General features: G+C 52.2%; 6 protein-coding genes across 6 annotated transcripts; 2 read left to right on the top strand and 4 right to left on the bottom strand.

Annotated features, from left to right (window-relative positions):
- Positions 1–968: 968 nt before the first annotated feature.
- QCR7 (Cytochrome b-c1 complex subunit 7, mitochondrial) lies at positions 969–2,075 on the bottom strand. The gene is given in 3 exon segments (XM_062888193.1): positions 969–1,365; positions 1,435–1,921; positions 1,931–2,075. Coding segments are annotated over 2 exon segments (378 nt in total). The 5' UTR covers positions 1,551–1,921; positions 1,931–2,075; the 3' UTR covers positions 969–1,103.
- QC762_212960 (uncharacterized protein) lies at positions 2,035–4,442 on the top strand. Its single transcript, XM_062888192.1, has 2 exons — positions 2,035–3,375; positions 3,434–4,442. The coding sequence occupies exons 1-2, from the start codon at positions 2,838–2,840 to the stop codon at positions 4,243–4,245; spliced, it is 1,350 nt and encodes a 449-aa protein (XP_062746405.1). The 5' UTR covers positions 2,035–2,837; the 3' UTR covers positions 4,246–4,442.
- Positions 4,443–5,790: 1,348 nt separating this feature from the next.
- On the bottom strand, positions 5,791–13,013 carry ATG2 (autophagy-related protein 2). The gene is made up of 3 exons (XM_062888191.1): positions 12,402–13,013; positions 6,371–12,304; positions 5,791–6,316 (listed from the first exon to the last, which is right to left on the bottom strand). Exons 1-3 carry the CDS (start codon positions 12,573–12,575, stop codon positions 6,302–6,304), a joined length of 6,123 nt encoding a protein of 2,040 aa, XP_062746404.1. The 5' UTR covers positions 12,576–13,013; the 3' UTR covers positions 5,791–6,301.
- A 542-nt stretch (positions 13,014–13,555) lies between these two features.
- On the bottom strand, positions 13,556–16,708 carry QC762_212940 (uncharacterized protein). Its single transcript, XM_062888190.1, has 5 exons — positions 16,315–16,708; positions 15,420–15,597; positions 14,780–15,365; positions 14,430–14,725; positions 13,556–14,371 (listed from the first exon to the last, which is right to left on the bottom strand). The coding sequence occupies exons 1-5, from the start codon at positions 16,377–16,379 to the stop codon at positions 13,754–13,756; spliced, it is 1,743 nt and encodes a 580-aa protein (XP_062746403.1). The 5' UTR covers positions 16,380–16,708; the 3' UTR covers positions 13,556–13,753.
- Positions 16,709–16,957: 249 nt separating this feature from the next.
- On the top strand, positions 16,958–19,354 carry QC762_212930 (uncharacterized protein). The gene is made up of 2 exons (XM_062888189.1): positions 16,958–18,786; positions 18,859–19,354. The coding sequence occupies exons 1-2, from the start codon at positions 17,504–17,506 to the stop codon at positions 19,136–19,138; spliced, it is 1,563 nt and encodes a 520-aa protein (XP_062746402.1). The 5' UTR covers positions 16,958–17,503; the 3' UTR covers positions 19,139–19,354.
- QC762_212920 (uncharacterized protein) lies at positions 18,870–22,153 on the bottom strand. Its single transcript, XM_062888188.1, has 8 exons — positions 21,896–22,153; positions 21,642–21,821; positions 21,351–21,448; positions 20,894–20,913; positions 20,762–20,810; positions 20,530–20,690; positions 20,336–20,471; positions 18,870–20,279 (listed from the first exon to the last, which is right to left on the bottom strand). The coding sequence occupies exons 3-8, from the start codon at positions 21,388–21,390 to the stop codon at positions 20,128–20,130; spliced, it is 558 nt and encodes a 185-aa protein (XP_062746401.1). The 5' UTR covers positions 21,391–21,448; positions 21,642–21,821; positions 21,896–22,153; the 3' UTR covers positions 18,870–20,127.
- Positions 22,154–22,213: the final 60 nt, after the last annotated feature.

Genomic DNA, 22,213 nt, shown 5'->3' with positions numbered 1-22,213 from the left:
AACCACGATATTCTTGTCAGCCTGAATCAGAACAGGCATCTCACAGACACGGGAAAATACACCATGTCTGAAATATTTCACCTTGTACATCGTTTACTACCTTTTAAAAATCCCGGAGCACCGTTTTTTGCCCTCTGTTCTTTGAACTGTTTAGCTAGTATGACGGAATGCTCGGGACATACCCGAAGAGCTGATGTGGGCTTCACATATTGAAGGCTTCGTCATGGCTGGGTTTCGTGTTGATTGCGTTCTTTTTTTTCCTCATTGGCGGCGCAGAGTACGGGCTAGGGGATCATCAGATATGTTGAACATTGCTCTTTTCATGAGGAGGGACGGCCTGGATGGAAAGAGAAAAGATTAAAGTAATCCATCTGCTTTATTTGTTGTTGTTCACGAACCTACTACCGCCAGCCAGGCTTGTTTGTTAGCTATCTCTTACTGTTTTTTAAAACCTTCTGGGGCTTTTGTTTTTTTATTCTGAAGGACCGGCGGGTGGTATAGGGGGCGGTGGTAAAAAAAAAAAAGCAGGGGATTTGGTGGTTCTTGTAACTTGTTGTGTTTGGATAGGGAATTGTGATGGTGATTGTTTCAGTCGAGTCATTCGGTGTTCTGGTGCTCGTATGTTTTGAAGACATGAGATAGGAACGGCATGTGTTCATAGCTTCTCGTTAAGTTGAAATCAATAACTCGCCATAGCTCTTCGGCAACCTTTCGTATTTCCGTGAATCCGGCAAACTCTTCAAAATCAACTGACAGCATGAAGACCAGCAGATTGAATGGGTGAGCGAGTCTTTCCTGATTTCTTCTACCGAGAAAAATTGAGGAGCCCTCTATACAGATATACAACAGGTCCGGGTTTCTTAAAACGTTCGTCCTCTATTTTTTTTTGGTTTTTGTCTGACGGCGTTTCCCCCCCTTCCCCTTTTCTTGCACCACACACCTTCTGTCCGCCCACCCCATCTAATCTCCCCTCCCATACTCCTTAACCCCGGTCGGTTCCAGACCTGGTCCATGATCATAATACAGTTTCCCTCCCTTTTCTCCTCTCCGCCACTCCCGGTTCCTCTTCTTTTGGCTGCAAGCAAAAGTTCAGGGCAACTCTCTTAGTGGCCGGCCTTGGAGGGGACAAGAGTGTCGAGAGCCTGCTTCTCCTTGGCCTCGGCCTCGATGGCCTCGAGGATTGGGGAAAGGTATTGGACGTCCTCCTCGGGCTTGGTCCACTCGTTCTTGGGTAGGATCTTTTGCTGGAGGGAGAGCTGGGTGGCGCGGCGGATGCGGTAGATGCGGTCGTAGGACTCCTTAGGGGTGAGGCGGCCGAGGGCCTTGAGGACGTCGGCGTTTTCTTCGGAGATCAAATCATCGGCCCTGGAGAGAGGGAGGAGGGTATAGGGTTAGGGAAACAGTTTCTGGAGGTGGGCGATATAATGCACATACTTGAGACCCATTTGACGGTAGAGGGCAGCATTGCTGTACCAGCCGGCAACGGGCTTCAGGAGCTTGGAGAGCCAGGGGCGCTTGGTGACATAGCTGGCGAGGGATGGGGCCGTCATTTTGGATGGATGTGTGGAGGTTGAAGGTATTCACACTTGCAACTTTGCGACGACCAGCAGTCTGGGTGGGTGGGCTTGGTGGTGGGAGCTTTGCCAAATTGCCGCGTCGGGAATCAGCAGACGTTGGTTGGCTCAATTGGACAGGCAGAGCTCTGCCCCGGGAAAACCCGTTGCAGCCTGGGATTTGCTGCCTGAAAAATTAGGCAGAGTTTTTCCATGCTTATGCTTCACAAGGCAGCGATGAGGTAGTGCTACTTTTTTGGCCCGCTGATCCCGCCCGCCGCCTACCAATCCAGCGACCATCTGAATATGAGCTTGAATTGAACTAACTGCTGCAATGCATGATGAGAGAGATGTGAGAGATGAGAGATGTGAGAGATGAGAGATGAGAGATGAGACGGGAATGAGACCAGACATCAGTTCACAAACTCCAACCCATCTTTCGAGAATTTTGGGGATTTGCAGGAGACTCAAACACATCTATCTCATCCTCGGTAGAATCGCATGTCGGAACTGTTGCGTTACGGTGGTAAAGCAGCGTTACATGACTCGGCTTGAAAAAGCAGCCCACCAAGAACGGCCCAACAGCCACAGCCTACGTAATTGGCTTCTTCTTAAGGAGAACTTGTGACGATTGCGATTCTTGCGACACTTGGGAAAAAAGACTGGACGGAGCACACACGGAGCAGCAGGAAGAGGGGACCCGCTCAGCGCCGACACACGGCTAACTTTGCCTCTTCTCTTGCTGTGCGATTGTGCAATCCACACTCAACCATATCCATGTAAGGCCGGCTGCCAAGACACAGTTCCTTTCAAGGTTCTCCTCCACCACCAGCGCCGTTGATCGCTCGACTCTCTTGCTGTTTTCGCGCAAGTCAGTTTCTCGGTCTCTCCTCTCTCTTGCACGACATGTACCTGCCATACCGTCCTGGACAGATTCGCAACAATTTGACAACCCACAGCTCCATCGCGCAACATACAAAGGACCCCTCTGCTGGTCCGGCACACCCCAACACAGTATAAGACGTTCCCCGCACATCCGGCACACGACCACGATCACAGGCAATCGCAAACGGTATTGTTCGCATCTACTCATCATACGATCTAGAAGGGAACATCTTTCCCTACCGACGACCCTGAGACCTCCCTAGGGTCTCTGAGGGATTTGGGGCCCCGAGACCCTTGAATTCTCTTTCTACAAAGTAGAAATCACCCTGCAAAACCGAGGGAAAGACGACGGGTTACAGTGCCCCTCTCCGGCCTTTCCGCGCGCGCAGAGACGCGGGCATGTCCAACCAACATCACCACCTCACACCCGACGGACAAGCCGTATCTGCGCCTCGAGCGGAATATGGAGTAACGCTTCCGGACCCGCCCGCCGTCGAAGAGCCGCCCTCTTCGCAGCCGACGAGCGACCATTCGGGAAGAGGCGGGGCAGGCGGAGGGGGCAACGCCAGCATGGCGGGGGAACAACTCACGCTTGCGGAGCGCTGGGCACTCGACGCCTCGGACTCGCAGTTCAATGCGCTGGCGGGCGCGGTGGGAGGGTTCATGTCTGGAGTCGTGACTTGCCCGCTGGATGTTATCAAGACGAAGCTGCAGGCTCAGGGGGGAATATTGGCGATGCAAAAGAACAGCCCGCATACCGGACACCAGAGAGTAGTCTACAAGGGCCTGTTTGGCACGGCTAACATTATCTGGAGGGAGGAAGGAATCAGGGGGATGTACAGGGGCTTGGGACCGATCATTATGGGGTATCTGCCAACATGGGCGGTATGGTTTACGGTTTACAACAAGAGCAAGATTTATCTGTCACAATATCATGGTAAGGGAACTGATCTTTGGGCCTGGAAAGTGGCGGGATACTGACACCCCGGTCACAGACAGACCATTTGTCGTCAACTTCTGGTCATCCATCATAGCAGGAGCCAGCAGCACGATTGCAACGAACCCAATCTGGGTGATCAAGACACGACTAATGTCACAGACGACTGGCCATGACCGGACACGATTTTCGCTGTATCCTAAGGGGAGCAACACGCCAACTTCGCGCCCTACGCTCCATCAGCCATGGCACTACCGATCGACACTTGACGCTGCGCGCAAGATGTACACCACAGAGGGTATTCTCTCGTTTTATTCCGGCCTCACTCCCGCCCTTCTCGGTCTCACCCACGTAGCGGTCCAATTCCCCGTGTACGAATATTTGAAGACCAAATTTACTGGCACGTCCATGGGTGCTGCCCCAGTAGCCGGCCAGGAAGATAAATCGCACTGGTTCGGGATCTTGTCGGCGTCGATTCTGAGCAAGATCATGGCCAGCAGCGCTACCTATCCCCACGAGGTCATCCGAACAAGATTGCAGACTCAGCGAAGGCCCATGCCGGGGCATGAATACATGCAGGGTTTTGGAGTGACTGAGCCATCTGCTTCCGGTCAGAACAAGCCAGCGGTTAGCAACGGTCCGAGATATAGGGGCATCGTGACCACTTTCCGCACTATTTTGAGGGAGGAGGGTTGGATGGCTTTCTACGCGGGCATGGGGACCAACATGATGAGGGCTGTCCCGGCGGCCACGGTTACGATGCTGACGTATGAGTATGCGATGAGGCGGATGAACGGGCTGAGGGAGAGAGGGAGGCAGAAGCTGGAGGGTGGTGGCAGCGTGGAGAGGAGAGAGATTTTGGATTCATAAATCCCTTTCTTGAGAGGAAGAGAGGCGCATATAAGATTATTTGTAAGTATAAGACACTTGACAAGCAAGCAAGCAGCATTTGTTTGACGTGCGAGGCAAAGCAAAGCAAGGCGAGTCAAGAGCGAGCAGACAAAGGCAGGCAGGCGAGCTGTCATATTTTTGGTTGATATGATATGGACATATTATTGTTTCCCTCATTTTATTTGTCGCATCTTGCATTGGGGCTTTGATTTTCATCAGGAGATGAAGTAGGGAGAGGGGGGGTTTAAAGGGTTTTGGGGTCTGGAGTTTTTAAGGGGAACATAATTGCATAGGGGACAGAGAGAGAGAGACGATAGATGTTGTCATAAAGAATGAGAGAAAAAAAATATCAAAAAGGTTCAAAATCTATTACTCGTCCATTGATAATCTGAATCATGTACTGTGCTCATTGAATGTGTGGTGTTTGTACCTAGTGATATCAAGTTCTGGAAAAGTGGTGTGATGTCGCTTGCTCGCTCCTTTTGAGAAGCGATTTTTGGAAATGGATCTCTCCGATAACACCCGCTAAACCTTAACATCGTCGACCTTTTAAGCTCACCCAGCATCTCAGGAGTAAACGGCACATGGGCAAGAAATGAGATAATTGCAAGAATTCAAAATGGTGAAATTCAATTCTAGAGTTGGTGTTTTTTTCTTTTTCTCTCCGTTATCGGGCGCGTGCATGTGAAGCTGACAGAAACAGACGGTCATGGCCCCGATGGCGGCTTTCACGATGGCTTCGATTTTGTTTGTGTAAGTCACACCTGCCTTGCACAGTAGCACATGCCCGCAGACGTTTCCGCTATTTACATCGCAACTGGGTTGCTGATGAGTTTTATATGAGTAGCTACACCCGATCGTCAATCCAAGCCGCAAAGACAAACGCAGTGAGTATATTACCTAACCCCTTCCCTGTCACGACAACTTTATTTGCAACGGCCAGTAGAGAGAGAACGGATAACATTGCTGACCTTTTCCCGCGCGCGCGTGTGTGTGTGTGTGTGTGTGATGTAGAGAATAAGCAAAGAGACCCACCTTCGAGAGCAGAGAGAGGCGAGGGAGAGGGAGATGAATGAGTCTAGCGGGAGTTAAACACACCCATCCATACCCATCTTAACTCGATGATGATGATGATGCTGGGGTGCTGGGAGTAGCATTTGGCAAAACCCAAGTTTGCAAATCGCATAAATCAACACTGAACCAAAAGGATCGAGTACTGATTTCTAGTCTTGACTACTGTGCTCTCTTCACATTCTTTCCCTTGTGGACAAGAAAATGGCGACTGCTGCTTGGGATGAGAGTTCTGAAAGATAGGTAAGTCGATGCACCTCAAGTACATATTGGCAGGCCTTGGAAGAACCGGACGTCAGTTTCAAGATTACCAGAAGCGGTTCCAGCACAGATACATCAACTATTTTTCTACCCCTTGGCATCTCATTACAGTCTCTATTTTTAATTATTTTCCTGTCAATAACCTTTCTAGCTAGAGTAGAATGCAAACTTGAGAGCCTCCAGGTCCCATATTCTCCTGATTTGCAGTTATCCTAGAGCTCACAAAGCTGATCACAACGGGTCAAAAGTAAAACCGCAACAACCATCACCTCATCACATCACCACACCCTCAAAAGCATAGAGAGCTGAAACAAAGTAAATAAAGACTGAACCAAAAACTACTGAGACCTCATGGGGGTATGCTATATCGTTCTTCTCCTCCCAATTGACCAAAACACTAGATAATCGTCTTCAGAGGAGAAGAAAAAAAAACTAAAGCGCAGATAGAGAGACCCCTAAAGAGATATGACTTGAAATTCAAAAACTCCTTCCCAGATCCCCCAATCCCTAGAATGCCTCAACCCCCCAAAACTCCGAGTAATCATGCCCCCCTCTTCGTGATATTCTCTTTCTCCCTTCGTAAAAACAAATCATTATTAATTCTTGAGGACTTGCCATGCAATCTCGCAAGGCTAGGTGTACGCCTTTGTTGTGATGTTTGGTTCTAGAAAAAGACTCCCTTGTCTGTGGTTTTCTTACTCGATTATTTCTTGTATTTCTGTCACAAAGTCAGCAACCTGTTTCACTGTAGTATCCGACCAAGAAAACTCACCGCCTCCGCCCGTCTCCTGTTCGCCGGGTCAAGACTGTTCGTCGCGCCCAGCAGAGTCTGTCCAATGGCCTTGGTAGCACCAATGGCAGGCCGGAAGATAATCGTCGGTGCCCGCTTCAGCACAGCCTTGGCCGCCCCCTGAGCGTTCGTGCTCTCCATCACCTCGGCTGGCACCGCAATGATTGCGTCCCTTGCCACCGCCAGGTCCCTGGCCAGGCTCGAATAGGCGCCTCGCACGCCCTGGAGGATACCAAGCGGCTGGTTCGCGTACAGGCTGACCTGCCGGTTGGTCGTCTCCTCTTCGGCTTCGTACTCATCTCCCTCGTCCCAATCGTCGATGGCAATGGGAGCCGCGGAGCTACTTGACTCTCCAGCTGGCTTGTTAACCAACATGCTCTCGGCTCCTTGAAGTGCGTACTGTGTCCCGATGGCGAGTTTGGCGCCCAGCTTCACCACCTCTGTACCAGTCGTCTTTGCAAAACGGGTCGCACCCTTCCTAATGCTGCGGACAATGCGCCCGTCTTTATGATATTCCTTGATGGGAATCTCAATCAGCTCACGGAAGCCGCTGCCAGCGTTCACAAGAGAGCGGACTGGTGCCAGACCAGCCAAAACACCAGGAAGCTGTGTGCGCTTGACATTGTCCGTCCAAATGTCGTTGAGCTGCTTTCCAAGCTTGTCAAATCCGGCGATGCCGTAAAGAATAACATGGCGAAGAACCAAGCGGGAATCCTCCAGGATCAAGAAGTTCATGAACTCAGTCGTATGGCCTGATCTGAGACCAGCATAGTCGACCCGCTTTGGCTTGAAATCCAACCTGACAGGCACGTCGTTGACCTCGGCACGCTGGATGAAGGGCACATCACTCGGAGAGGCGTGAACAGGTGTCGAGTCGTCCTTGAACTCAAAGAACCGTGTGATAAAGTCCAGCGCATCCTGATCGACGTGAAGACGAAGAGGCAGAATGCTGACCTTCAAGACAATTTCAGAAGCCGGCATAGAGGGCACAGGCTTTGTGTTGAGAAGTTCGATGTGGGCCATATTTGCGCCCTCCTCTCTGTCACCCGCATCCTCGTCGTATGTGACAAACTTCTTCCACGTGGAAGTAGCCACATGGTCGAAAACGACCAGGTCGCGGACACGGACATCGATGGAGCTGACTGTCTCCCCAGAATCAGGTGGGAAGGTGACCAAGTCCACATTCACGCCGTTGAGCTCAAATGTGATCTTGTGATCCTTGCTCCTGCCCAATTTCAGGCTCTTGGACCTAGCGTGGTGATGCTTGCCAGCAGGGCGAATGGTGGAGGTTGTGAAGGCCGTGGTGGCGACCGACTCGGTATCGTTTCCATCCCCCAACTCCTGGTTGATAGCGGCGGCCAGCTCCTTTGGATCCCGAGTGACTGGAATTCCAATGTACACCGAATTGAAAAGGAAGTCACCCACAATCTCTTCTTCATCCAAGTCATCCTTGCGTTCAGCCTTGGCCCGCTTCTCGTATGCCTTGTTCTCAACTTCCTTGACCGCCATGGCGATGACTTCTCGAGTCCGCACCCAATCATAGCCGTCATACAGGTGCCAAATAAGATGGACATCACGCACACCAACCTTGAGCGGGCTTCGTTGAATCTTGGTGTCGTTACCATCATCATACTTGTTCTTCTTAGAGTTCCACCGGTGCGCTGTGCCCTTGACAGCCGACTCCTTCTTCTCAAAGAACCCTTCTTCGACTGAGAGACGCCCGCTGCTATTGTCTGTGCTATTGTCGGTGCTCAGGCTAGCAGTGCTGAGCAAGACACCATCGTTCGTCTCCTCAACTCTGGTTTTTGACAAGTCAAGCGATTGAGCAGTGGCATCGAAAAGCTCTTCGTGGATAACCTCGTCGTCGTAAAACTGAGAGTCCATGTTGAGGGGGCTATCGTTTGGTCCGCCATAATAGTCATGCTCACTATCCATCTCGCCGCTGTGCTCTCCAGCAACAGGAAGAAAATCATTATCAAAGTCATAATCACCCTCAGCGCGGCCAAACGCGTCGTGAGTGATGGAAGCCAGCAGATCTTCCACCGGAACAATCGATGTCTTATACTTGACCTCCTTGCTCGGCGGTGTAGGCGGGGTTAGAGCGTTTGCCAAAGCAATCAGAGTGTGAGTTGAGTCGGCACACGTCTCCATGACCAGAAGCTTGTCACGTAGTTCGACCTCCAGCTGCGAATCGCCGTTCTTATCCTTGGTTGTGTTCACGACAGCCTGAGCCTTGGAGATTTGGCTGATGTGCACAAAACCCTTGGAACATAGCTCGGTGATCTGCGGTGTAGGAATGACTTTGGGCCGTCGCTTCGAAGCAAACGGCGCCCCAGGCGTGTCCAATACCGTGACATCATCAATGAGCAGAATGGATGCCTTATCCATCTCCAGGACGGCATGTACACTCTCGTCTTTTCCGGGTACCACCTCAAGCGATGCTGTCGTCAGCGCAAGAATCAACTTGGATGGCGGGCCGAGAGGGTTCAGGCCAATCAGACAGTCCTCGAAAGCAACGTCGACTTTGATGGGCTTTGAACTGTATTCTTGCCCCGACGATGCTGAACCAGCTGGTGAGCCCTTGATGGCGGTATGAGCGTGATCACCAAGATTGGCGACCGAGGCTGCAAGGCTAGCCTCATAGTCTTGCGGTGTGGCATCCTCCGAAAGCTGCAAGATGGCCATGATAGTAGGCACTCTGTACTCGACATTCAGCCCGTTCAGCCTGACTTTGAGGACCGGCTCAATATCATCCACCATTCTCATCCTCAGGACAGGCGGCTTTGATGACGAGGCCGTTGCGGGATTTGGTGGTGTCGTCACAAGGTCCTCGACCTGGTTTCTTGTGACAGTGATACCTGTCACAGCAACAGCAACTAGAGTAGGAACAGTGATGTGAGCCACCTCCAGGTCTGCAATGGCTGCTTGAACCGCTCCAAAACGTCCACCAATGTCGGCAGCGCCTTCAAAGCTCTTGACATGAATAAAAGAGAGCAACCCGGGCCGGTCATCTTCGGGCAGATACTTGGCAACAGTCCCGAGTTTGGCAAGATCCTCTGCCAAGCTGGGTAGACAGCTGAGCTGCTGAAGTCTGCCCACATTGACATTGACTTTGCCGACGGTCAAGTTCAGAACCGACCCCTTTCGCCGTTGGCGAATGAGCATGTCAACCATGATCTCATCCCCGTCCTTGTCAAACTTGCTCTGTGACGGAGTGATGAGTTCAACAAGCCTCTCAAGATCTTGTTCCCGCGGCGCCATGACAAACTCGATCCGGGTGTCCACAATTTTGGCAATGATGGGAGCTGCAGCTTGGGAATTGCGAAGATATGGCCCTGCCAGCTGTATCTTGCTGAAGTGCACACCGACGCCTTCTCCCCTGTTGATCAACTTGAGAGCGCTGGTGTCAAGGGCCATGCTACAGTCTCTCCCGATAACATCCAGCCGGATCCCATTGATGCGCATCTCAGCCTTGTCACCTGAACTGACAGGTCGATCATCCGAACTCGGGGTTTCGAATCGAACACCCTTGGGCTTCTGCGGCGCAACGGTTGTGCTCTTTGTAGGATTCGAGGTGATCGAAGTGCCCATGTTGAGGAAGCTGCTCAAGCCTCCAAACCAGCTGAATGTTTCATCCAACTTTGGGAGATCGAGTTTGACATGTAGAGGAAGTGTGTTAACTTTGAGGCTCGACCTTCCAGAGCTCTTGGTGAGCTTGACTGAGATATCCTGTCCCGCAGACAAGAGAGTGCTGGCAGCCATAGATTCATACATTTGAACGGATCGATCAAACGATATAATCTGGTCATTGGCATACCCAAATGTGAGCTTTTCAATAGCCATATCGGCTTCCATGTCGGAGCCAGAGCTTGAGAGCGAAGCTTTGATTCCCCTCAAATTTGCTTGCAGGAGGACATCGGGCGCAAAGTCCCGTGACCGCTTCTCGAAATGTCTCTGTGCCGTGTCGGCAACACCTGCAAGTTTCTCCAAAAATTGGAGTGATAGACCTTCCACTACGAGTTTGAGGTCCAGCGCAGGCTTAGAGTCTGACCGGGACGGAGCTGTATTGGTGGTTTCGGATGTTTGCACTGCTTCCAGCAGGCGGCTCACCACCATGGCTAAAAGAAACCCAATCGAGGCATCAAACCGCACCTCTATCGGCTTCAGAATAACCTCAATAGATGGGTCAAGAGGCGGGTGTTCAGCCGGGGTTTCGGAAACGGGTGACGAGGGGCTCAGTGGTGCAGGTGAGTGGACCGAAAATGCTCCTGGGAGATTTGGGGTAGTACTTGCGAGGTCAGGAGTCGTGACGTGTAGGTGCTTGTGATTTGATGGTAGATAGACCGATATGGAGCTTAGTGAAACGACTTCTTTCACTAATCTGGTAGGTCCACGAGGCGTCGGGATGTCATCTTGGTGACGCTCTGGTTCTTGGCCTAGATTGTGATCTTCTGAGAATTCGGCAACGGGTCTTCGCGTTGATATTGGCGATGTGCCTTGGGGAGATAGAGAGGACTGGTCTGGCGGTTGTCCAGTCTCGTTGTAGAACCGTCCACCCTGTGTTTCTGGTGGGGGTGAATTCTGGGGTTGTGCAGATGATGGGCCAGCGGCGTCGGATTTTCCCCCCGATGACACGGGCTCTTGCTCATCCCAAGATCCGGGAATTGCTCCGCGTAACTTTACCGAACCTGTATGTGAGAAGGCACTCATGTACATGCTCTCAGCTTCCTCGTGGCTGTAGAGATGGGATTGCGTAAGGTCTTCGGCTCCGCCACTAGATTCGCTACTAGCAGCCTCTGAGTGCACAGAGCCAGCGGGAGAGACCGACGAACCAAGTGGGAAGCCTTCTGGAGGCCGGAGAAAAGGCTCTGACTGTGCTTCTCTCTCCGGAGCAGACCAGCTTGAAGCCCCCGGCTCTACAAGCGCAGACTTGGCGTGCTCCTGAAGACCAAGGCCTGCCATATCTTGGTAAAGAGATGCCCGGGGTGTGGAACCAGGCGAATTCGGCTCTGTATATTCAACAAACGTATTAGGTTGGTCAAACTCGTAGGGGATATTCAACGCCGCCTCGCTATCGTGCATCTGAGCCTGAAGTTGCGCAAAATCATCCAAAGTTACCGACGCAGAGCTTATGCTGTCTGCCAGATTGACGCCGGGAGTTGGAAATGACGGGGCCTCAGTTACTTCCGGAGACTGGGCTGATCCTTGAGAAGATAGCATCGTCGGGGATGGTACTAATGACGAGAACACATTTGCCTCGGTGATCAGGAACGCTCGGATGTTGTCCAGAAGAATATGCCGTTTGCCCTCCTTGTGAACAATCTCTGGACCGCCCTCAGCATCATCTGCTGATGTAGTGACACCTTCCACATCCACCTTATCCAGCGAAAGTCGAAAAGTGACCAACTCAGGGGGCTGGGAGTTCGCGTCCAGTGGCACTTCGGTATCAACCTGGAATGAAACACCATGTATCCGAACTTGCATTCTGTCGACAATGCCCTGGAGGAAGTCGGTCATGAAAGCTGGCAGTGACAGAGCTTGGCCGGTACCGAACGACGACTCGTCATCGCTCTCAGGTTCACTCATGGTTACTGAAGCTCCGAGGTCCTGCGATTCCGCAACAAGTGCCTGTTCCAGCTCTTTCTTCTCTGATACCGGCTGTGTTTCCAGGAACGACTGCGCAAGGTCGGCAGCAGTCGGAACGACATCATCAGTGGCCCGCCATCTCCTCCTCTTCTTTGACCGCTGCTGTTCCACCTCCTGTTGCGACATAATCTTGAGCTGGACATCAACACCATCGACCTCGGCTATGATCGGGCTTGTGAAGATGTTCATGGGAATCGTAACTCGCAAGACGAGGATCTTGGCTTTCTGGATCGAAAAGGTTGGAGGGAGCCCCAAGAGCTTCTCCAGTTTCTATTTCACATTACGACATGTTAGGATAGACAGCCCTTGCAACAAGTTACGAAAGCATCGTCAAGGTCAGCATCAAAACTAGGCGGCAGGTGCGTACCTGGAGTACAAGCCCGACATCTCGGAATTCCAGGACCGTGTTTGTTCCAACGGCAAAATCAAGGTTCTCTAAATCAAGCGCTGTCTCGTCCAGAACGTCTAGCCGTGCCAGGGCGAACCGAAGCAGCCGCTTGGGCATCCGCGACTGGCGAAACGACGGAAAGAAAGACGCCATGATGGGCGATGATCGTTATCGCTTATCTGCGATGCCGGTCGTTCGGCGCGCGCGGGGCGGTTTCACCGGGTCGCCGTCACCGTCACCGTCTGGTAAGTATGCTGGTTTGGATATCTCAGTGTTTGGGTATCGGATCGGATGATGGTTCGATGAGCTGACAGGCACTTCGATATGCAATCGTCCAACTGTCTGGGGGACGACGAGGCGGATGTGCGGGGCAAGGTCATATTGGGGCGAGCATCATCAATGACAGCGATGGTGTAAGGGTGAAGGTTAGGGCACAGCGAAACAAGATTTTCAAAAGCCTCCGAGGCTTTCTCTGGATAGTGTTGTGTACTTTGTTTAGGGTTTTTAGGGGACAACCCAAAAAGAAGCCCCCGGGATTCCAAGGTTTCCAGACACAGGCAACAGGCGCAACTGGGAACCAGAAACACAGCCGTGAGTTGACGTGGTGAGCAGCTTGCAAGAGACGACCCGTGACAAGCTCTGGGTGTAACTACACACCAATCAGTTGATCGGCCTTATCGGTAGCGTGCTGGACGTGGCAGGGATACGAATACAGCAAAACGCCTCCACTAGAAGAGAGTCACAGAGTGAGCTTAGGCGCCCCACTTTCCCAACCTTAGGGGTTCGCTAGGAGCGCCCCGCCATGACACCGGCACTGGACCTCAGACCGATGACACTTAGGTCGGCCTTCCCAGCTGGACCCAGCTGGAACCAGCTCCAAGCGAGAACGGAGGCTGGATGCCTTATGCTGGGTGCTGGGAAATTGAAAACCGGCATGTTTGGAACCGTCGGGAGAGGCCAGGTGGGAGGCTCACACAAATACGACGTGGCGGGTGCTACCACGGCTAGGGGAAATCTTTTGCAACAGGCTGACTCCTCGAGATGCAACCCTCTGCACCAAAGCAGTCATTTGACTCTGCCCGCCTCACCATTTCGCAAGCAGCGCAGCCCTCGCGCTGCAGACAAGGCACAGGCAATAGCAGCAGGGAGTTCCAGACAGCAAACAAAACGCTGTGACTTGCCGTTGCTAAGCTACAATAGGTAACTGCTCTACCTTTATCCGAAACAATAAATCTGTGGACGCTCAGGAATGTAACCAACCGTTACCTTATTAGCCTGGACCTCGCTCTCCCCGCCACCGTTTTGACACAGATATCATGATGAACTACGCTTCAGTTGGTGATGGCAGCCTCCTTTCCAAGCTTCTCCGCCATCCTCTTCCCATAACTCCCCGCCACCTCCTTTGCAACCCCCTCCCCGCTCCAGTAAGCCCCTGTCACAGTCCCCAGAGCAACAAACGGCGCGGTGTGCTCCCCTGCCAGCCAGATCCCCTCACCCAATATTCCCTGCCGCATGATCTCGATGTCTTTGTCGCCCTCCTTGAGCCCCTTCTGGAAGTTGGCATAGCTGCCATTCCCCGCCAAATCATCACCAAGCCAGTCAGTGGCTACCGCAACTACAGGGTGGCAGTCGGGGTTGTTCTCATCGTATGACGGCAGCCGTGAGTAGTATGGCTTGAAGAAGTTGAACAAAAAGTCGAGTTTCTCTTTCTGCGAGGGCAGAGAGCGCAAGGTGGATGTGATATGTCGTGATTCATCGCCGTATGTGTAGAATAGCAACGTCGGATGAGAAGAAGGCCCCATGGAGGCGAGCTCGACGATCTCGTTGGTCCAACCGGCGGGATTGGTGTCTTTGGAATAGTTTGGCGAAAGCCATTGGCAAAATCCTTGGACTTTCCGTCCATTTGCATCAGGTATAAGCCAGAAGGCAGTTGGGAAGGAGATGTACACCTGTGACACATGAGGTGTTAGTCATATGTGTGCAGACAAAGTCGTGATAGACACTGACCTTCTCTAGGCACCCGTATCCAATATTCTGGATGGCTTTGGATAGTCGATCTGGAAGAGGAGGGTGGAATGCTTGAGTGTTCTGTTTGAGCCATCCAAGCGGTGTGGTGACAACCAGCTCGTCAAACTCGAGTATCTGGCCATCGGCAGTCCTCGCCCTGGGAGTTCCATTGGGTGATGTAGATTTTCCGTATATCTCCGATACCCGCGTTCCATATCGAATATCAGCGCCATCAACAGCTGGCTTCGCTACCCTCTCCAGGATTTTGTGGTAGGTCCCAGCGCAAAACAAATTTTCTGTTGTAATGTCAGTGTCGGCGTGATACGAGCTAGCTCTTGAAGATGTCTTACCACCGTCAATACACTCTTCTAACCAGAAGAACTTGAGACTCTGTGTCTCAACTGGACTGCCAACAAAAGCCCCCCAAAGATCGGCCATCTGCAGGACAAATTTCCTCTGGCGTTCATATCCCTCTAGTGTATCGGGTATTTGCTTGAGAATTTGCTCCTTGAAGAAGTCTAACAGCGTCTTGTCCGCGTCTATTTGAGTCCCGTGCTTCTCAGAGTACTCAAAAGCCTCTTCAATGATATTCCACATGACCGTTGAGAATTTCTCTCCCTCCTGTGCAGATAGAAGTGTGCCGTCTTCGTCAAAAACATACGATTCGCTGTCAAAGACCCCAGTGTGTGTCTTGGTCTCCTTTGCCAGATCCAGGATCGGGTTATCATCAGTGCCATGGATCCAGTTGGCGCCCATGTCTATCAGATTGCCGCTAGGGAGCCTTTCTTGATGTATCCTGCCGCCGAGGCGATTACGGGCTTCAAGGATCGTCACTCGGAAGCCATATCGAATGAGGATATCTGCACATCGAAGACCTGCAAAACCAGCACCGACGATCCCAATGTGTGGTTTTCTATTCGGATCCAAAGATTCGAACTACCAAGTGAGTTAGCGGCATTAACACCAGCTTCTACTATGAACCACAGGTACCTGTAAGACTCTATCCATGATGCCCAGTTCCTTATGTGATCTGTCAAAAGTGTAAAGCCTGGCTGTCTTCAGATCTTGATACAGCTTCGAGGTGACTCTCCGAGAAGCGCTACTAATTGACATCGAGTAAGCATCCATCTTGGTGAGCTTTTTTGGAACCCTCGAAAGTGTAATAACACTGCAAGAAGTATTGTAAAACTACTAGAAGCTCGATGGTCTGTAGGAATGAATGCAACAATGATGGCGGTAACAAAAAATAATGTCGAGCAAAAGCCCGCACCTCATGGTCTACGAGGAGACGGGTAGATATACTCATGAGATGAACATCACGAGGGGGGCATTTCAGCGAAGAAAAGCTGGGAGTAATCGCCTTCTGGGCCAACAAGAGTTGCACCTGCCATGCTGAGCCTCATAAATTGCTAGACCAAAGCTGCAAAGGTGCAAGCAGATGGTGAGATAGGCATAGTCGGTCAGGAAGGTAAGCTGCCTTGCAGTATTGGAAGGACGGCTTTGATGGTGGTATCGGTCCTCCCTTGTCATATGGAAAGGCCGATAAGAGCCTCGAATTATGCCGGAGCACACCAGCGGGTTATGAGGAGTTCGGCAACGAACCCTCGTCAGTGGTGGACAGGTAAGCTAGAAAGTGCAGTATCTTCTCTCGGAAAGCCAAAAGAAGAAGCTGCCGGTGAACTGCTGTCCCACACAACTGTAGCACCGGTGAAAGGAACATCCAGACCACTGGGTCTAGAGCAGTCTCTTGGAAGCTGAAGTAGCCAATAGTTCACTGATACTTGAGCATGCAGCTGATGCGGTCGGAGAGCTTAACCACGAGGTCCCACTCACCGTGTGTGCCACAGACACCACGTATGACACCAAGCCATGGAGAAACACCTACAATACGAGCAACTTTGTAAGCCTATGAAGGTGGAAGAGATAAGGGCCGCCGTAAGCCAGAAACATGAGATATCCACCTCCGATGATGAGTGTTGGCGTGTATCTCCCTAGAAAAGAAAAACAAGGTACAAGAGATAAAACACAGCTGTGGTCTTTATCGAAACACTCGATTTGGACCTGTCGTTCAATATCGCCCGAGGCACCCGCAACAAGCTGTTCGATGGTGGGGGCATAAGGCAAGGTCAATGCGGGGTTGCGTGGAGCAAATGCAACAACAGAAACGGACTCGAGGAAACACCGCTTCCAGGCTGAAACCTTGACATTTGAGGAAGACCAACGGGATATGGGTTGAGAAACAATTGAGGCTCTTCAACAGCTCGAAAGAGGTCGTCCGCGAACCCAAACAGGCGTGTAACCACTGGCTGATTTGTGATTAATCCCTGTCGCAACCCCACGCTGCCGGTCGTCGATGACGACACTTGCCGACGGCTGGCTTGAGCCCCCTTGCGAGGGTTCCCCGCGGGGAAAAAAGACACCAAACAGCGTGTCTGACAAGGTTCCGTGAAGTATTTCGGCAGAATTCCCCTGAAAATGCAGAATCCTCGCCGATTCTGAGCTGGCAATGGTCTTTGAAGAAACCGAGTCATGGCGCCGTCTCGGAAGTTCCAATCCGCAGGCCGAGTGCCGCAGCATCGACGCAGCATCACATGCTCCGCACAGCGCAAGTTCAAGATGACCTGGAAGAGTCTTGGCACGGGCTTGGAGACGCAGCCAATCACAGGCAATGCAATGCTGATTTTGGAGCATTCCCCACATTCCAGGGCCCCGGCCCAGCCCAGCTTCCAAAGCCGAGGTCGTCCAACAACACGGGCAACAACCTGCCGAATCAAGTCCAGTGACCCGCGGTCAATTGGGGAGGAATGCCCCCTGGTCCAGGTGATGATGGCCTGGAGGTTGCTGGGCCCGAGATTTGAATAAAAACCACATGGTAGCCTTCCTCAGCCCATTGTTCCCTGTTCTTCTTGTGTGAACCTCTCTTCCTCGTTGATACCAGTTTCTTTGTTTAGGTTTCTCCCGTGTGTCTTGATCTTTGCGACAGCGGCACCGCTTCTTGTTCCACCATCCATCTCTGTGATACCCTCCCTTTTCTGTATTTCGAACCCCTCAAAGATCAACCAACAACCATCAACATGTCCTCGTCCGCCCTCGAGGTCCCCTCCAAGACCTTCACCCGCGCCGAGGTCGCCAAGCACAACACCGAAGATAGCGTCTGGTTCGTCATTGACACCGTTGTCTACGATGTTTCCGAGTTCCTAGATGCCCACCCCGGTGGTGAGGCTGTCCTCCGTCAGGTTGCTGGCACCGATGCCACTGCCGCTTTCTACAACCTTCACAGACACGAGGTTCTCCAGAAGTACTCCGACCTTGCCATCGGCACCATCGAGGGCGAGAAGCAGTCCATCATCACCCCCCAAGCTGGCGATCTTTCCACCGTCCCATATGCCGAGCCCCTCTGGCTCACCCCCCAGTTCAAGTCCCCCTACTTCAAGGACAGCCACCGCAAGCTCCAGAAGGCCATGCGCATCTTCACCGACAAGTACATCACCCCCGAGGCTCTCGAGAAGGAGCGCTCCGGCGAGATCGTCTCCCAGGAGCTTATCGACCGCATGTCCAAGGCTGGTGTCCTCCACATGAGAATGGGTCCCGGCAAGCACCTCCACGGTGTCAACCTCCTCGATGGTGCCGTCGACGGCAAGGAGTTTGACTACTTCCACGATATGATCTGCTCCCAGGAGGCTGTCCGCGCTGCCTGCCGCGGCTTTCAGGACGGCAACATGGCCGGTATGGTCATTGGTCTCACCTGCGTTCTCAACTACGGCCACAAGAACCCCGCCCTCAAGGCCAAGGTCGAGGAGGAGTGCTTCTCTGGCAAGAAGAAGATCTGCCTCGCCATCACCGAAGCCTTTGCCGGCTCCGACGTTGCCGGCCTCCGCACCACCGCCAAGAAGACCCCCGACGGCAAGCACTACATTGTCAACGGCACCAAGAAGTGGATCACCAACGGTGTCTTCTCTGACTACTTCGTCACCGGTGTCAACACCGGCAAGGGCTTGTCGGTGCTCCTCATCCCCCGCGGCGAGGGCGTTGAGACCAAGCCCATCAAGACCTCGTACTCCCCCGCTGCCGGCACCGCCTACATCACCTTTGACAACGTCAAGGTCCCTGTCGAGAACCTGTTGGGTGAGGAGAACAAGGGCATCTATGTCATCCTCTCCAACTTCAACCACGAGCGGTGGACCATGGCCTGCGCCACCATCCGCTACATGCGTCTCGTGACGGAGGAGTGCCTCAAGTGGGCTCACCAGAGAATCGTCTTCAAGAAGAGGCTTATCGACCAGCCCGTCATTCGCCAGAAGCTCGCTAAGATGATTGCCCTTTGCGAGTCTCACCAGTCCTGGCTGGAGACCATCACGTAAGCGACTCTTTCCCCCTTTTCCCTACCTATCTGTCCACAACATCCCACTAACCTTTGTGTCATCATTAGTTACCAAATGTGCAACATGTCCTACTCCCAACAAGCCAAGCACATGGGCGGCCCCATTGCCCTCCTCAAGATGTCTTGCACCCGCGCCGCCCACGAGATCGCCGACGAGGCCGTCCAGATCTGGGGTGGTCGCGGTTTGACCCAGACCGGCATGGGCCGCGTGATTGAGAACTTCAACAGGACGTACAAGTTTGACTCCATCCTGGGCGGTGCCGAGGAGGTTCTTGGTGATTTGGGTGTCAGGCAGGCTATGAAGTTTATGCCCAAGGCTGTCTTGTAAATTGTGGCGAGACAGAAAGCAAGAAAAGAAAACCAAAATAGAAAAAAAAATGGTTGGAAAAGGATTGAATACCTAGTCAAGGACATGGGGCCGATGTAATGAGGGATAGGAAGAGGTAAACATATTTTTTGTTATCTGTTTTGGAATAGCACAGATTAGAGGTGTAAGAACGAAATACAGAAGGGCCCTCAAGAGGCTTGAATTTCAAGATCTCCATTGACTTTTCTGATTCTTGACTTGCTTGTGATGTCTTTCCTCAGGCCAGGTGAACATATCACAACTCTAAACGAATATTCAACACTACACACACATGGCACGAGAACCACGACTGTTGTGAACCAGACCAGTTGTCATTTCTATGGACCCTTCTCATGAATCCTTTTCCAGTCCCGATCCATGATCTAGTAGTCATAAAACCGTTTTTGCCATAAAAACCCAGAACCCAGATCCGCGACTTGGTTGATCTCTTCTCTGCTGCTACCTTCGTGAGCAAGACTCGGAATCCCATTTGGAGATAGTCCTGCCTGTCCCAAACGCCAATATGGTTGTGCAAAACTTTTCCGTGTTTGCCCTGGTAAAAGTCCGTATGATCGTCGTGTCATGACAAGTTGCGAATGGGTAACTTTTTGCGATAGTAAAAACAAGTAAAGGAAAAAAAGGAAAATTTGGGGAATCTTTGTCCCGACCTAGATTGCGTGCAATCAGGTCGTGGAAATGCCAAGCGGAGCGATATCCAGATTGCCTCTGAGATACCAGCAATGCACCGTCGAAGCGCTGATGTGCGAACACCAAGCACTTCACCTGGACCGACCGCACACCGGTCCCTGCCGTCAAACTACCTCCGAGCTACCTCCCCCCTCCCTACAACTCCACTTGTTTCCATTCTACCCTCATCCTGACGAAAATAGCAAAATGCAAAGGCTGAAAGTGGCTGAAAGAACAGGGTGAGAAGAAAAATGCTATCGCTCCGTCTCTGCTACACCCGCAACTTAAGCGCTGTTGGGGCACTGGGACTGGACGTGGCCAGACTGCTGGCACTTGTAGCAGATCTTCTCGCCACCAGTAGACTCCTTGGGGCACTCGCGGGAGAGATGGCCGGAAACGCCACAGTTATAGCACTTGTTGCCGTTGACGCAGTCACCTGAAGAGTGTGTGTTAGCCGTCTGTATGAACAAGACAAGTTGCGGAAGAACTTACGGGACAGATGACCCATACCGCCGCAAGAGTAGCAGGTCTTCTGGTTGAAGTTGCCACCATAGCCGGAGTTGTAGCCACCACCATAGGAGTTGCCGCCCTTCTGGCAGTTGCGGGCAATATGGCCGACCTCGCCGCACTGAAAACAGAGTTAGTACAGGCGTCTGACTGTGGTACACCGAATAGCAGGAGCTGACCTTGTAGCACTCAGCAGAGCTGCCACCACCACCACCCTGGCGTGGACCCTGGTCACCACTGGTGGGGCAGTCGCGAGAGATATGGCCGGCCTGGCCGCAGCGGTAGCAGGTCTTGGTGTCCTTGGGACCCTCGGGGCAGTCACGGCTCATGTGGCCCTCAACTGTAAAGCGCAAACATCTCTGATCAGTCTTCTGTCCATCTCGAGCGAAGTATGTCTTCAGGGTAACCTACTGCCACAGTTATAGCACTTGGCGGCACCCTTGTTGGGGCAGTCGCGGGCCTATTTGCAACATGTCAGTGACTCGAAACCAAACAGGACAATACCTCTCTCCGGTAAGGAGTCTCTCGTCGCCGGTGTCATACCTGATGAGTGGTCTGCCCGCCTATATTTCTCTCATGTTAGATCTTCTCTCCCTCACACAACAAAAGTCAGGCGGTGTCATGGTGATGTAGTGCGGGGTGCTCTTTGCCAAGAAAGGCAGGAGGGTTTCCCACTGCTATAAGCTGTCCAACCAGGATGTCCCAACATGGAAAGTCGGTTCCAATGAAGACAGTGATCCAGTGCGATGGCATCCAAGCAGAGGGAAGGGTTCGACTCTGATGCGCAGACCGACATCCAACGATCCGACTGCAAACAGAACATGACATGAAGGGTCATGCGGACGTAGAAAGCCAAGCGTATACTCGAGGCGTATATCATGTGCAGACCACCCGATGAAAGCAGCCATGCGGTGTGTGTAGCGAGGGCATCGAAGTCACAGTATCGGGCAAGGGAAGAGTAGGAAAGTCGTCGAGACTGGACGGACGGGGGCAAACTCACAGGTGAAGCAGGCACGTCCTTGGGAACCGTAGGAATCCATTGTGATAGTGTAGTGGGGTTGGTGGATTGTTGTGAGGTTTGTGAAGAGGATATCGAAACTGTGCGGTCGTCGACAACAGTCAGCTAATCGAAAATTGATGGGCGAGACGACGATGTCAGGGAAGTTTGGGTCGAAATTAAAATTTGTTTTGGCGTCGGCAGGTTGGGGAATGTGAGGGCGCAAACTCAAACTTGGGAAAGGTGGGGGAGGCGATTGGTGGGTACCTGTGACAGTGTGGGGTATTTACTGACCTTTGGTAAGTTTGTGTGAATGGCAGACGCACAACACAATTGATGGGGGAAAAGTTGTTGTTGTTGGATGGAGAGGGAGGAAAGCTGCCAACGGTTGGAGGGGAACGGGGAACTAAAGTACTGCTCCGGTGAATAGCGAGGTTAGGAGAGTCGGGGCAGAAAAAAAGTCGAGCGAAGGAGCGGGTGCTGCTGTGTGGTTTGTGAGTGATTGAAATTTTCTGGACGGACAGTCTGTGTGGGGCACCCCTGCTCACAAGCGACCTCGCCTGAATTGGCAGTCTCAGGAGCTTCCAGTTCCCAGCAATTCTCCTCTGACCGGAGCAATCTTTCAGCCTCCGTCAACCTCCGTCAGAGGTCGGCTGTGGCGCAGAGGATGTCGATCTTGGAGTCTGAGATCCTGAGGGCACCTGGATGCAAATTTCTGAGCTTCAATTGCTGCTACAAGTGGCTATATCTCTCTATGTACTAGGTATCTTGCTTAGGCTGGCGTGTGAGGGGCCAGCCACTTGTTGCTGCCGTCCGTTTGTCGCACTTTCTTCCTTGCTACCAACCGGTTTATCAAGCTTGAATCT

This window comes from Podospora pseudocomata, assembly GCF_035222375.1.
Source record: "Podospora pseudocomata strain CBS 415.72m chromosome 2 map unlocalized CBS415.72m_2.2, whole genome shotgun sequence".
NCBI lineage: Eukaryota > Fungi > Ascomycota > Sordariomycetes > Sordariales > Podosporaceae > Podospora > Podospora pseudocomata.
This window is presented reverse-complemented; position numbering and strand designations above follow the sequence as displayed.

Excerpts from the sequence above, each read along its gene's own strand:
- QC762_212960 (XM_062888192.1), top strand. The coding sequence starts at position 2,838 with ATGTCCAACCAACATCACCACCTCACACCCGACGGACAAGCCGTATCT. Across the intron at positions 3,376-3,433 it reads TTATCTGTCACAATATCATG|ACAGACCATTTGTCGTCAAC; the intron begins GTAAGGGAACTG and ends CCCCGGTCACAG.
- ATG2 (XM_062888191.1), bottom strand. The coding sequence starts at position 12,575 with ATGGCGTCTTTCTTTCCGTCGTTTCGCCAGTCGCGGATGCCCAAGCGG. Across the intron at positions 12,305-12,401 it reads ATGTCGGGCTTGTACTCCAG|AAACTGGAGAAGCTCTTGGG; the intron begins GTACGCACCTGC and ends AATGTGAAATAG.
- QC762_212940 (XM_062888190.1), bottom strand. The coding sequence starts at position 16,379 with ATGTTTCTGGCTTACGGCGGCCCTTATCTCTTCCACCTTCATAGGCTT. Across the intron at positions 15,598-16,314 it reads CTTACAAAGTTGCTCGTATT|TGTTATTACACTTTCGAGGG; the intron begins GTAGGTGTTTCT and ends TACTTCTTGCAG. Across the intron at positions 14,372-14,429 it reads GATACGGGTGCCTAGAGAAG|GTGTACATCTCCTTCCCAAC; the intron begins GTCAGTGTCTAT and ends CATGTGTCACAG.
- QC762_212930 (XM_062888189.1), top strand. The coding sequence starts at position 17,504 with ATGTCCTCGTCCGCCCTCGAGGTCCCCTCCAAGACCTTCACCCGCGCC. Across the intron at positions 18,787-18,858 it reads TCCTGGCTGGAGACCATCAC|TTACCAAATGTGCAACATGT; the intron begins GTAAGCGACTCT and ends TGTCATCATTAG.
- QC762_212920 (XM_062888188.1), bottom strand. The coding sequence starts at position 21,390 with ATGGATTCCTACGGTTCCCAAGGACGTGCCTGCTTCACCT. Across the intron at positions 20,914-21,350 it reads AGGACGTGCCTGCTTCACCT|GCGGGCAGACCACTCATCAG; the intron begins GTGAGTTTGCCC and ends AGAGAAATATAG. Across the intron at positions 20,280-20,335 it reads CGGTATGGGTCATCTGTCCC|GTGACTGCGTCAACGGCAAC; the intron begins GTAAGTTCTTCC and ends CACACTCTTCAG.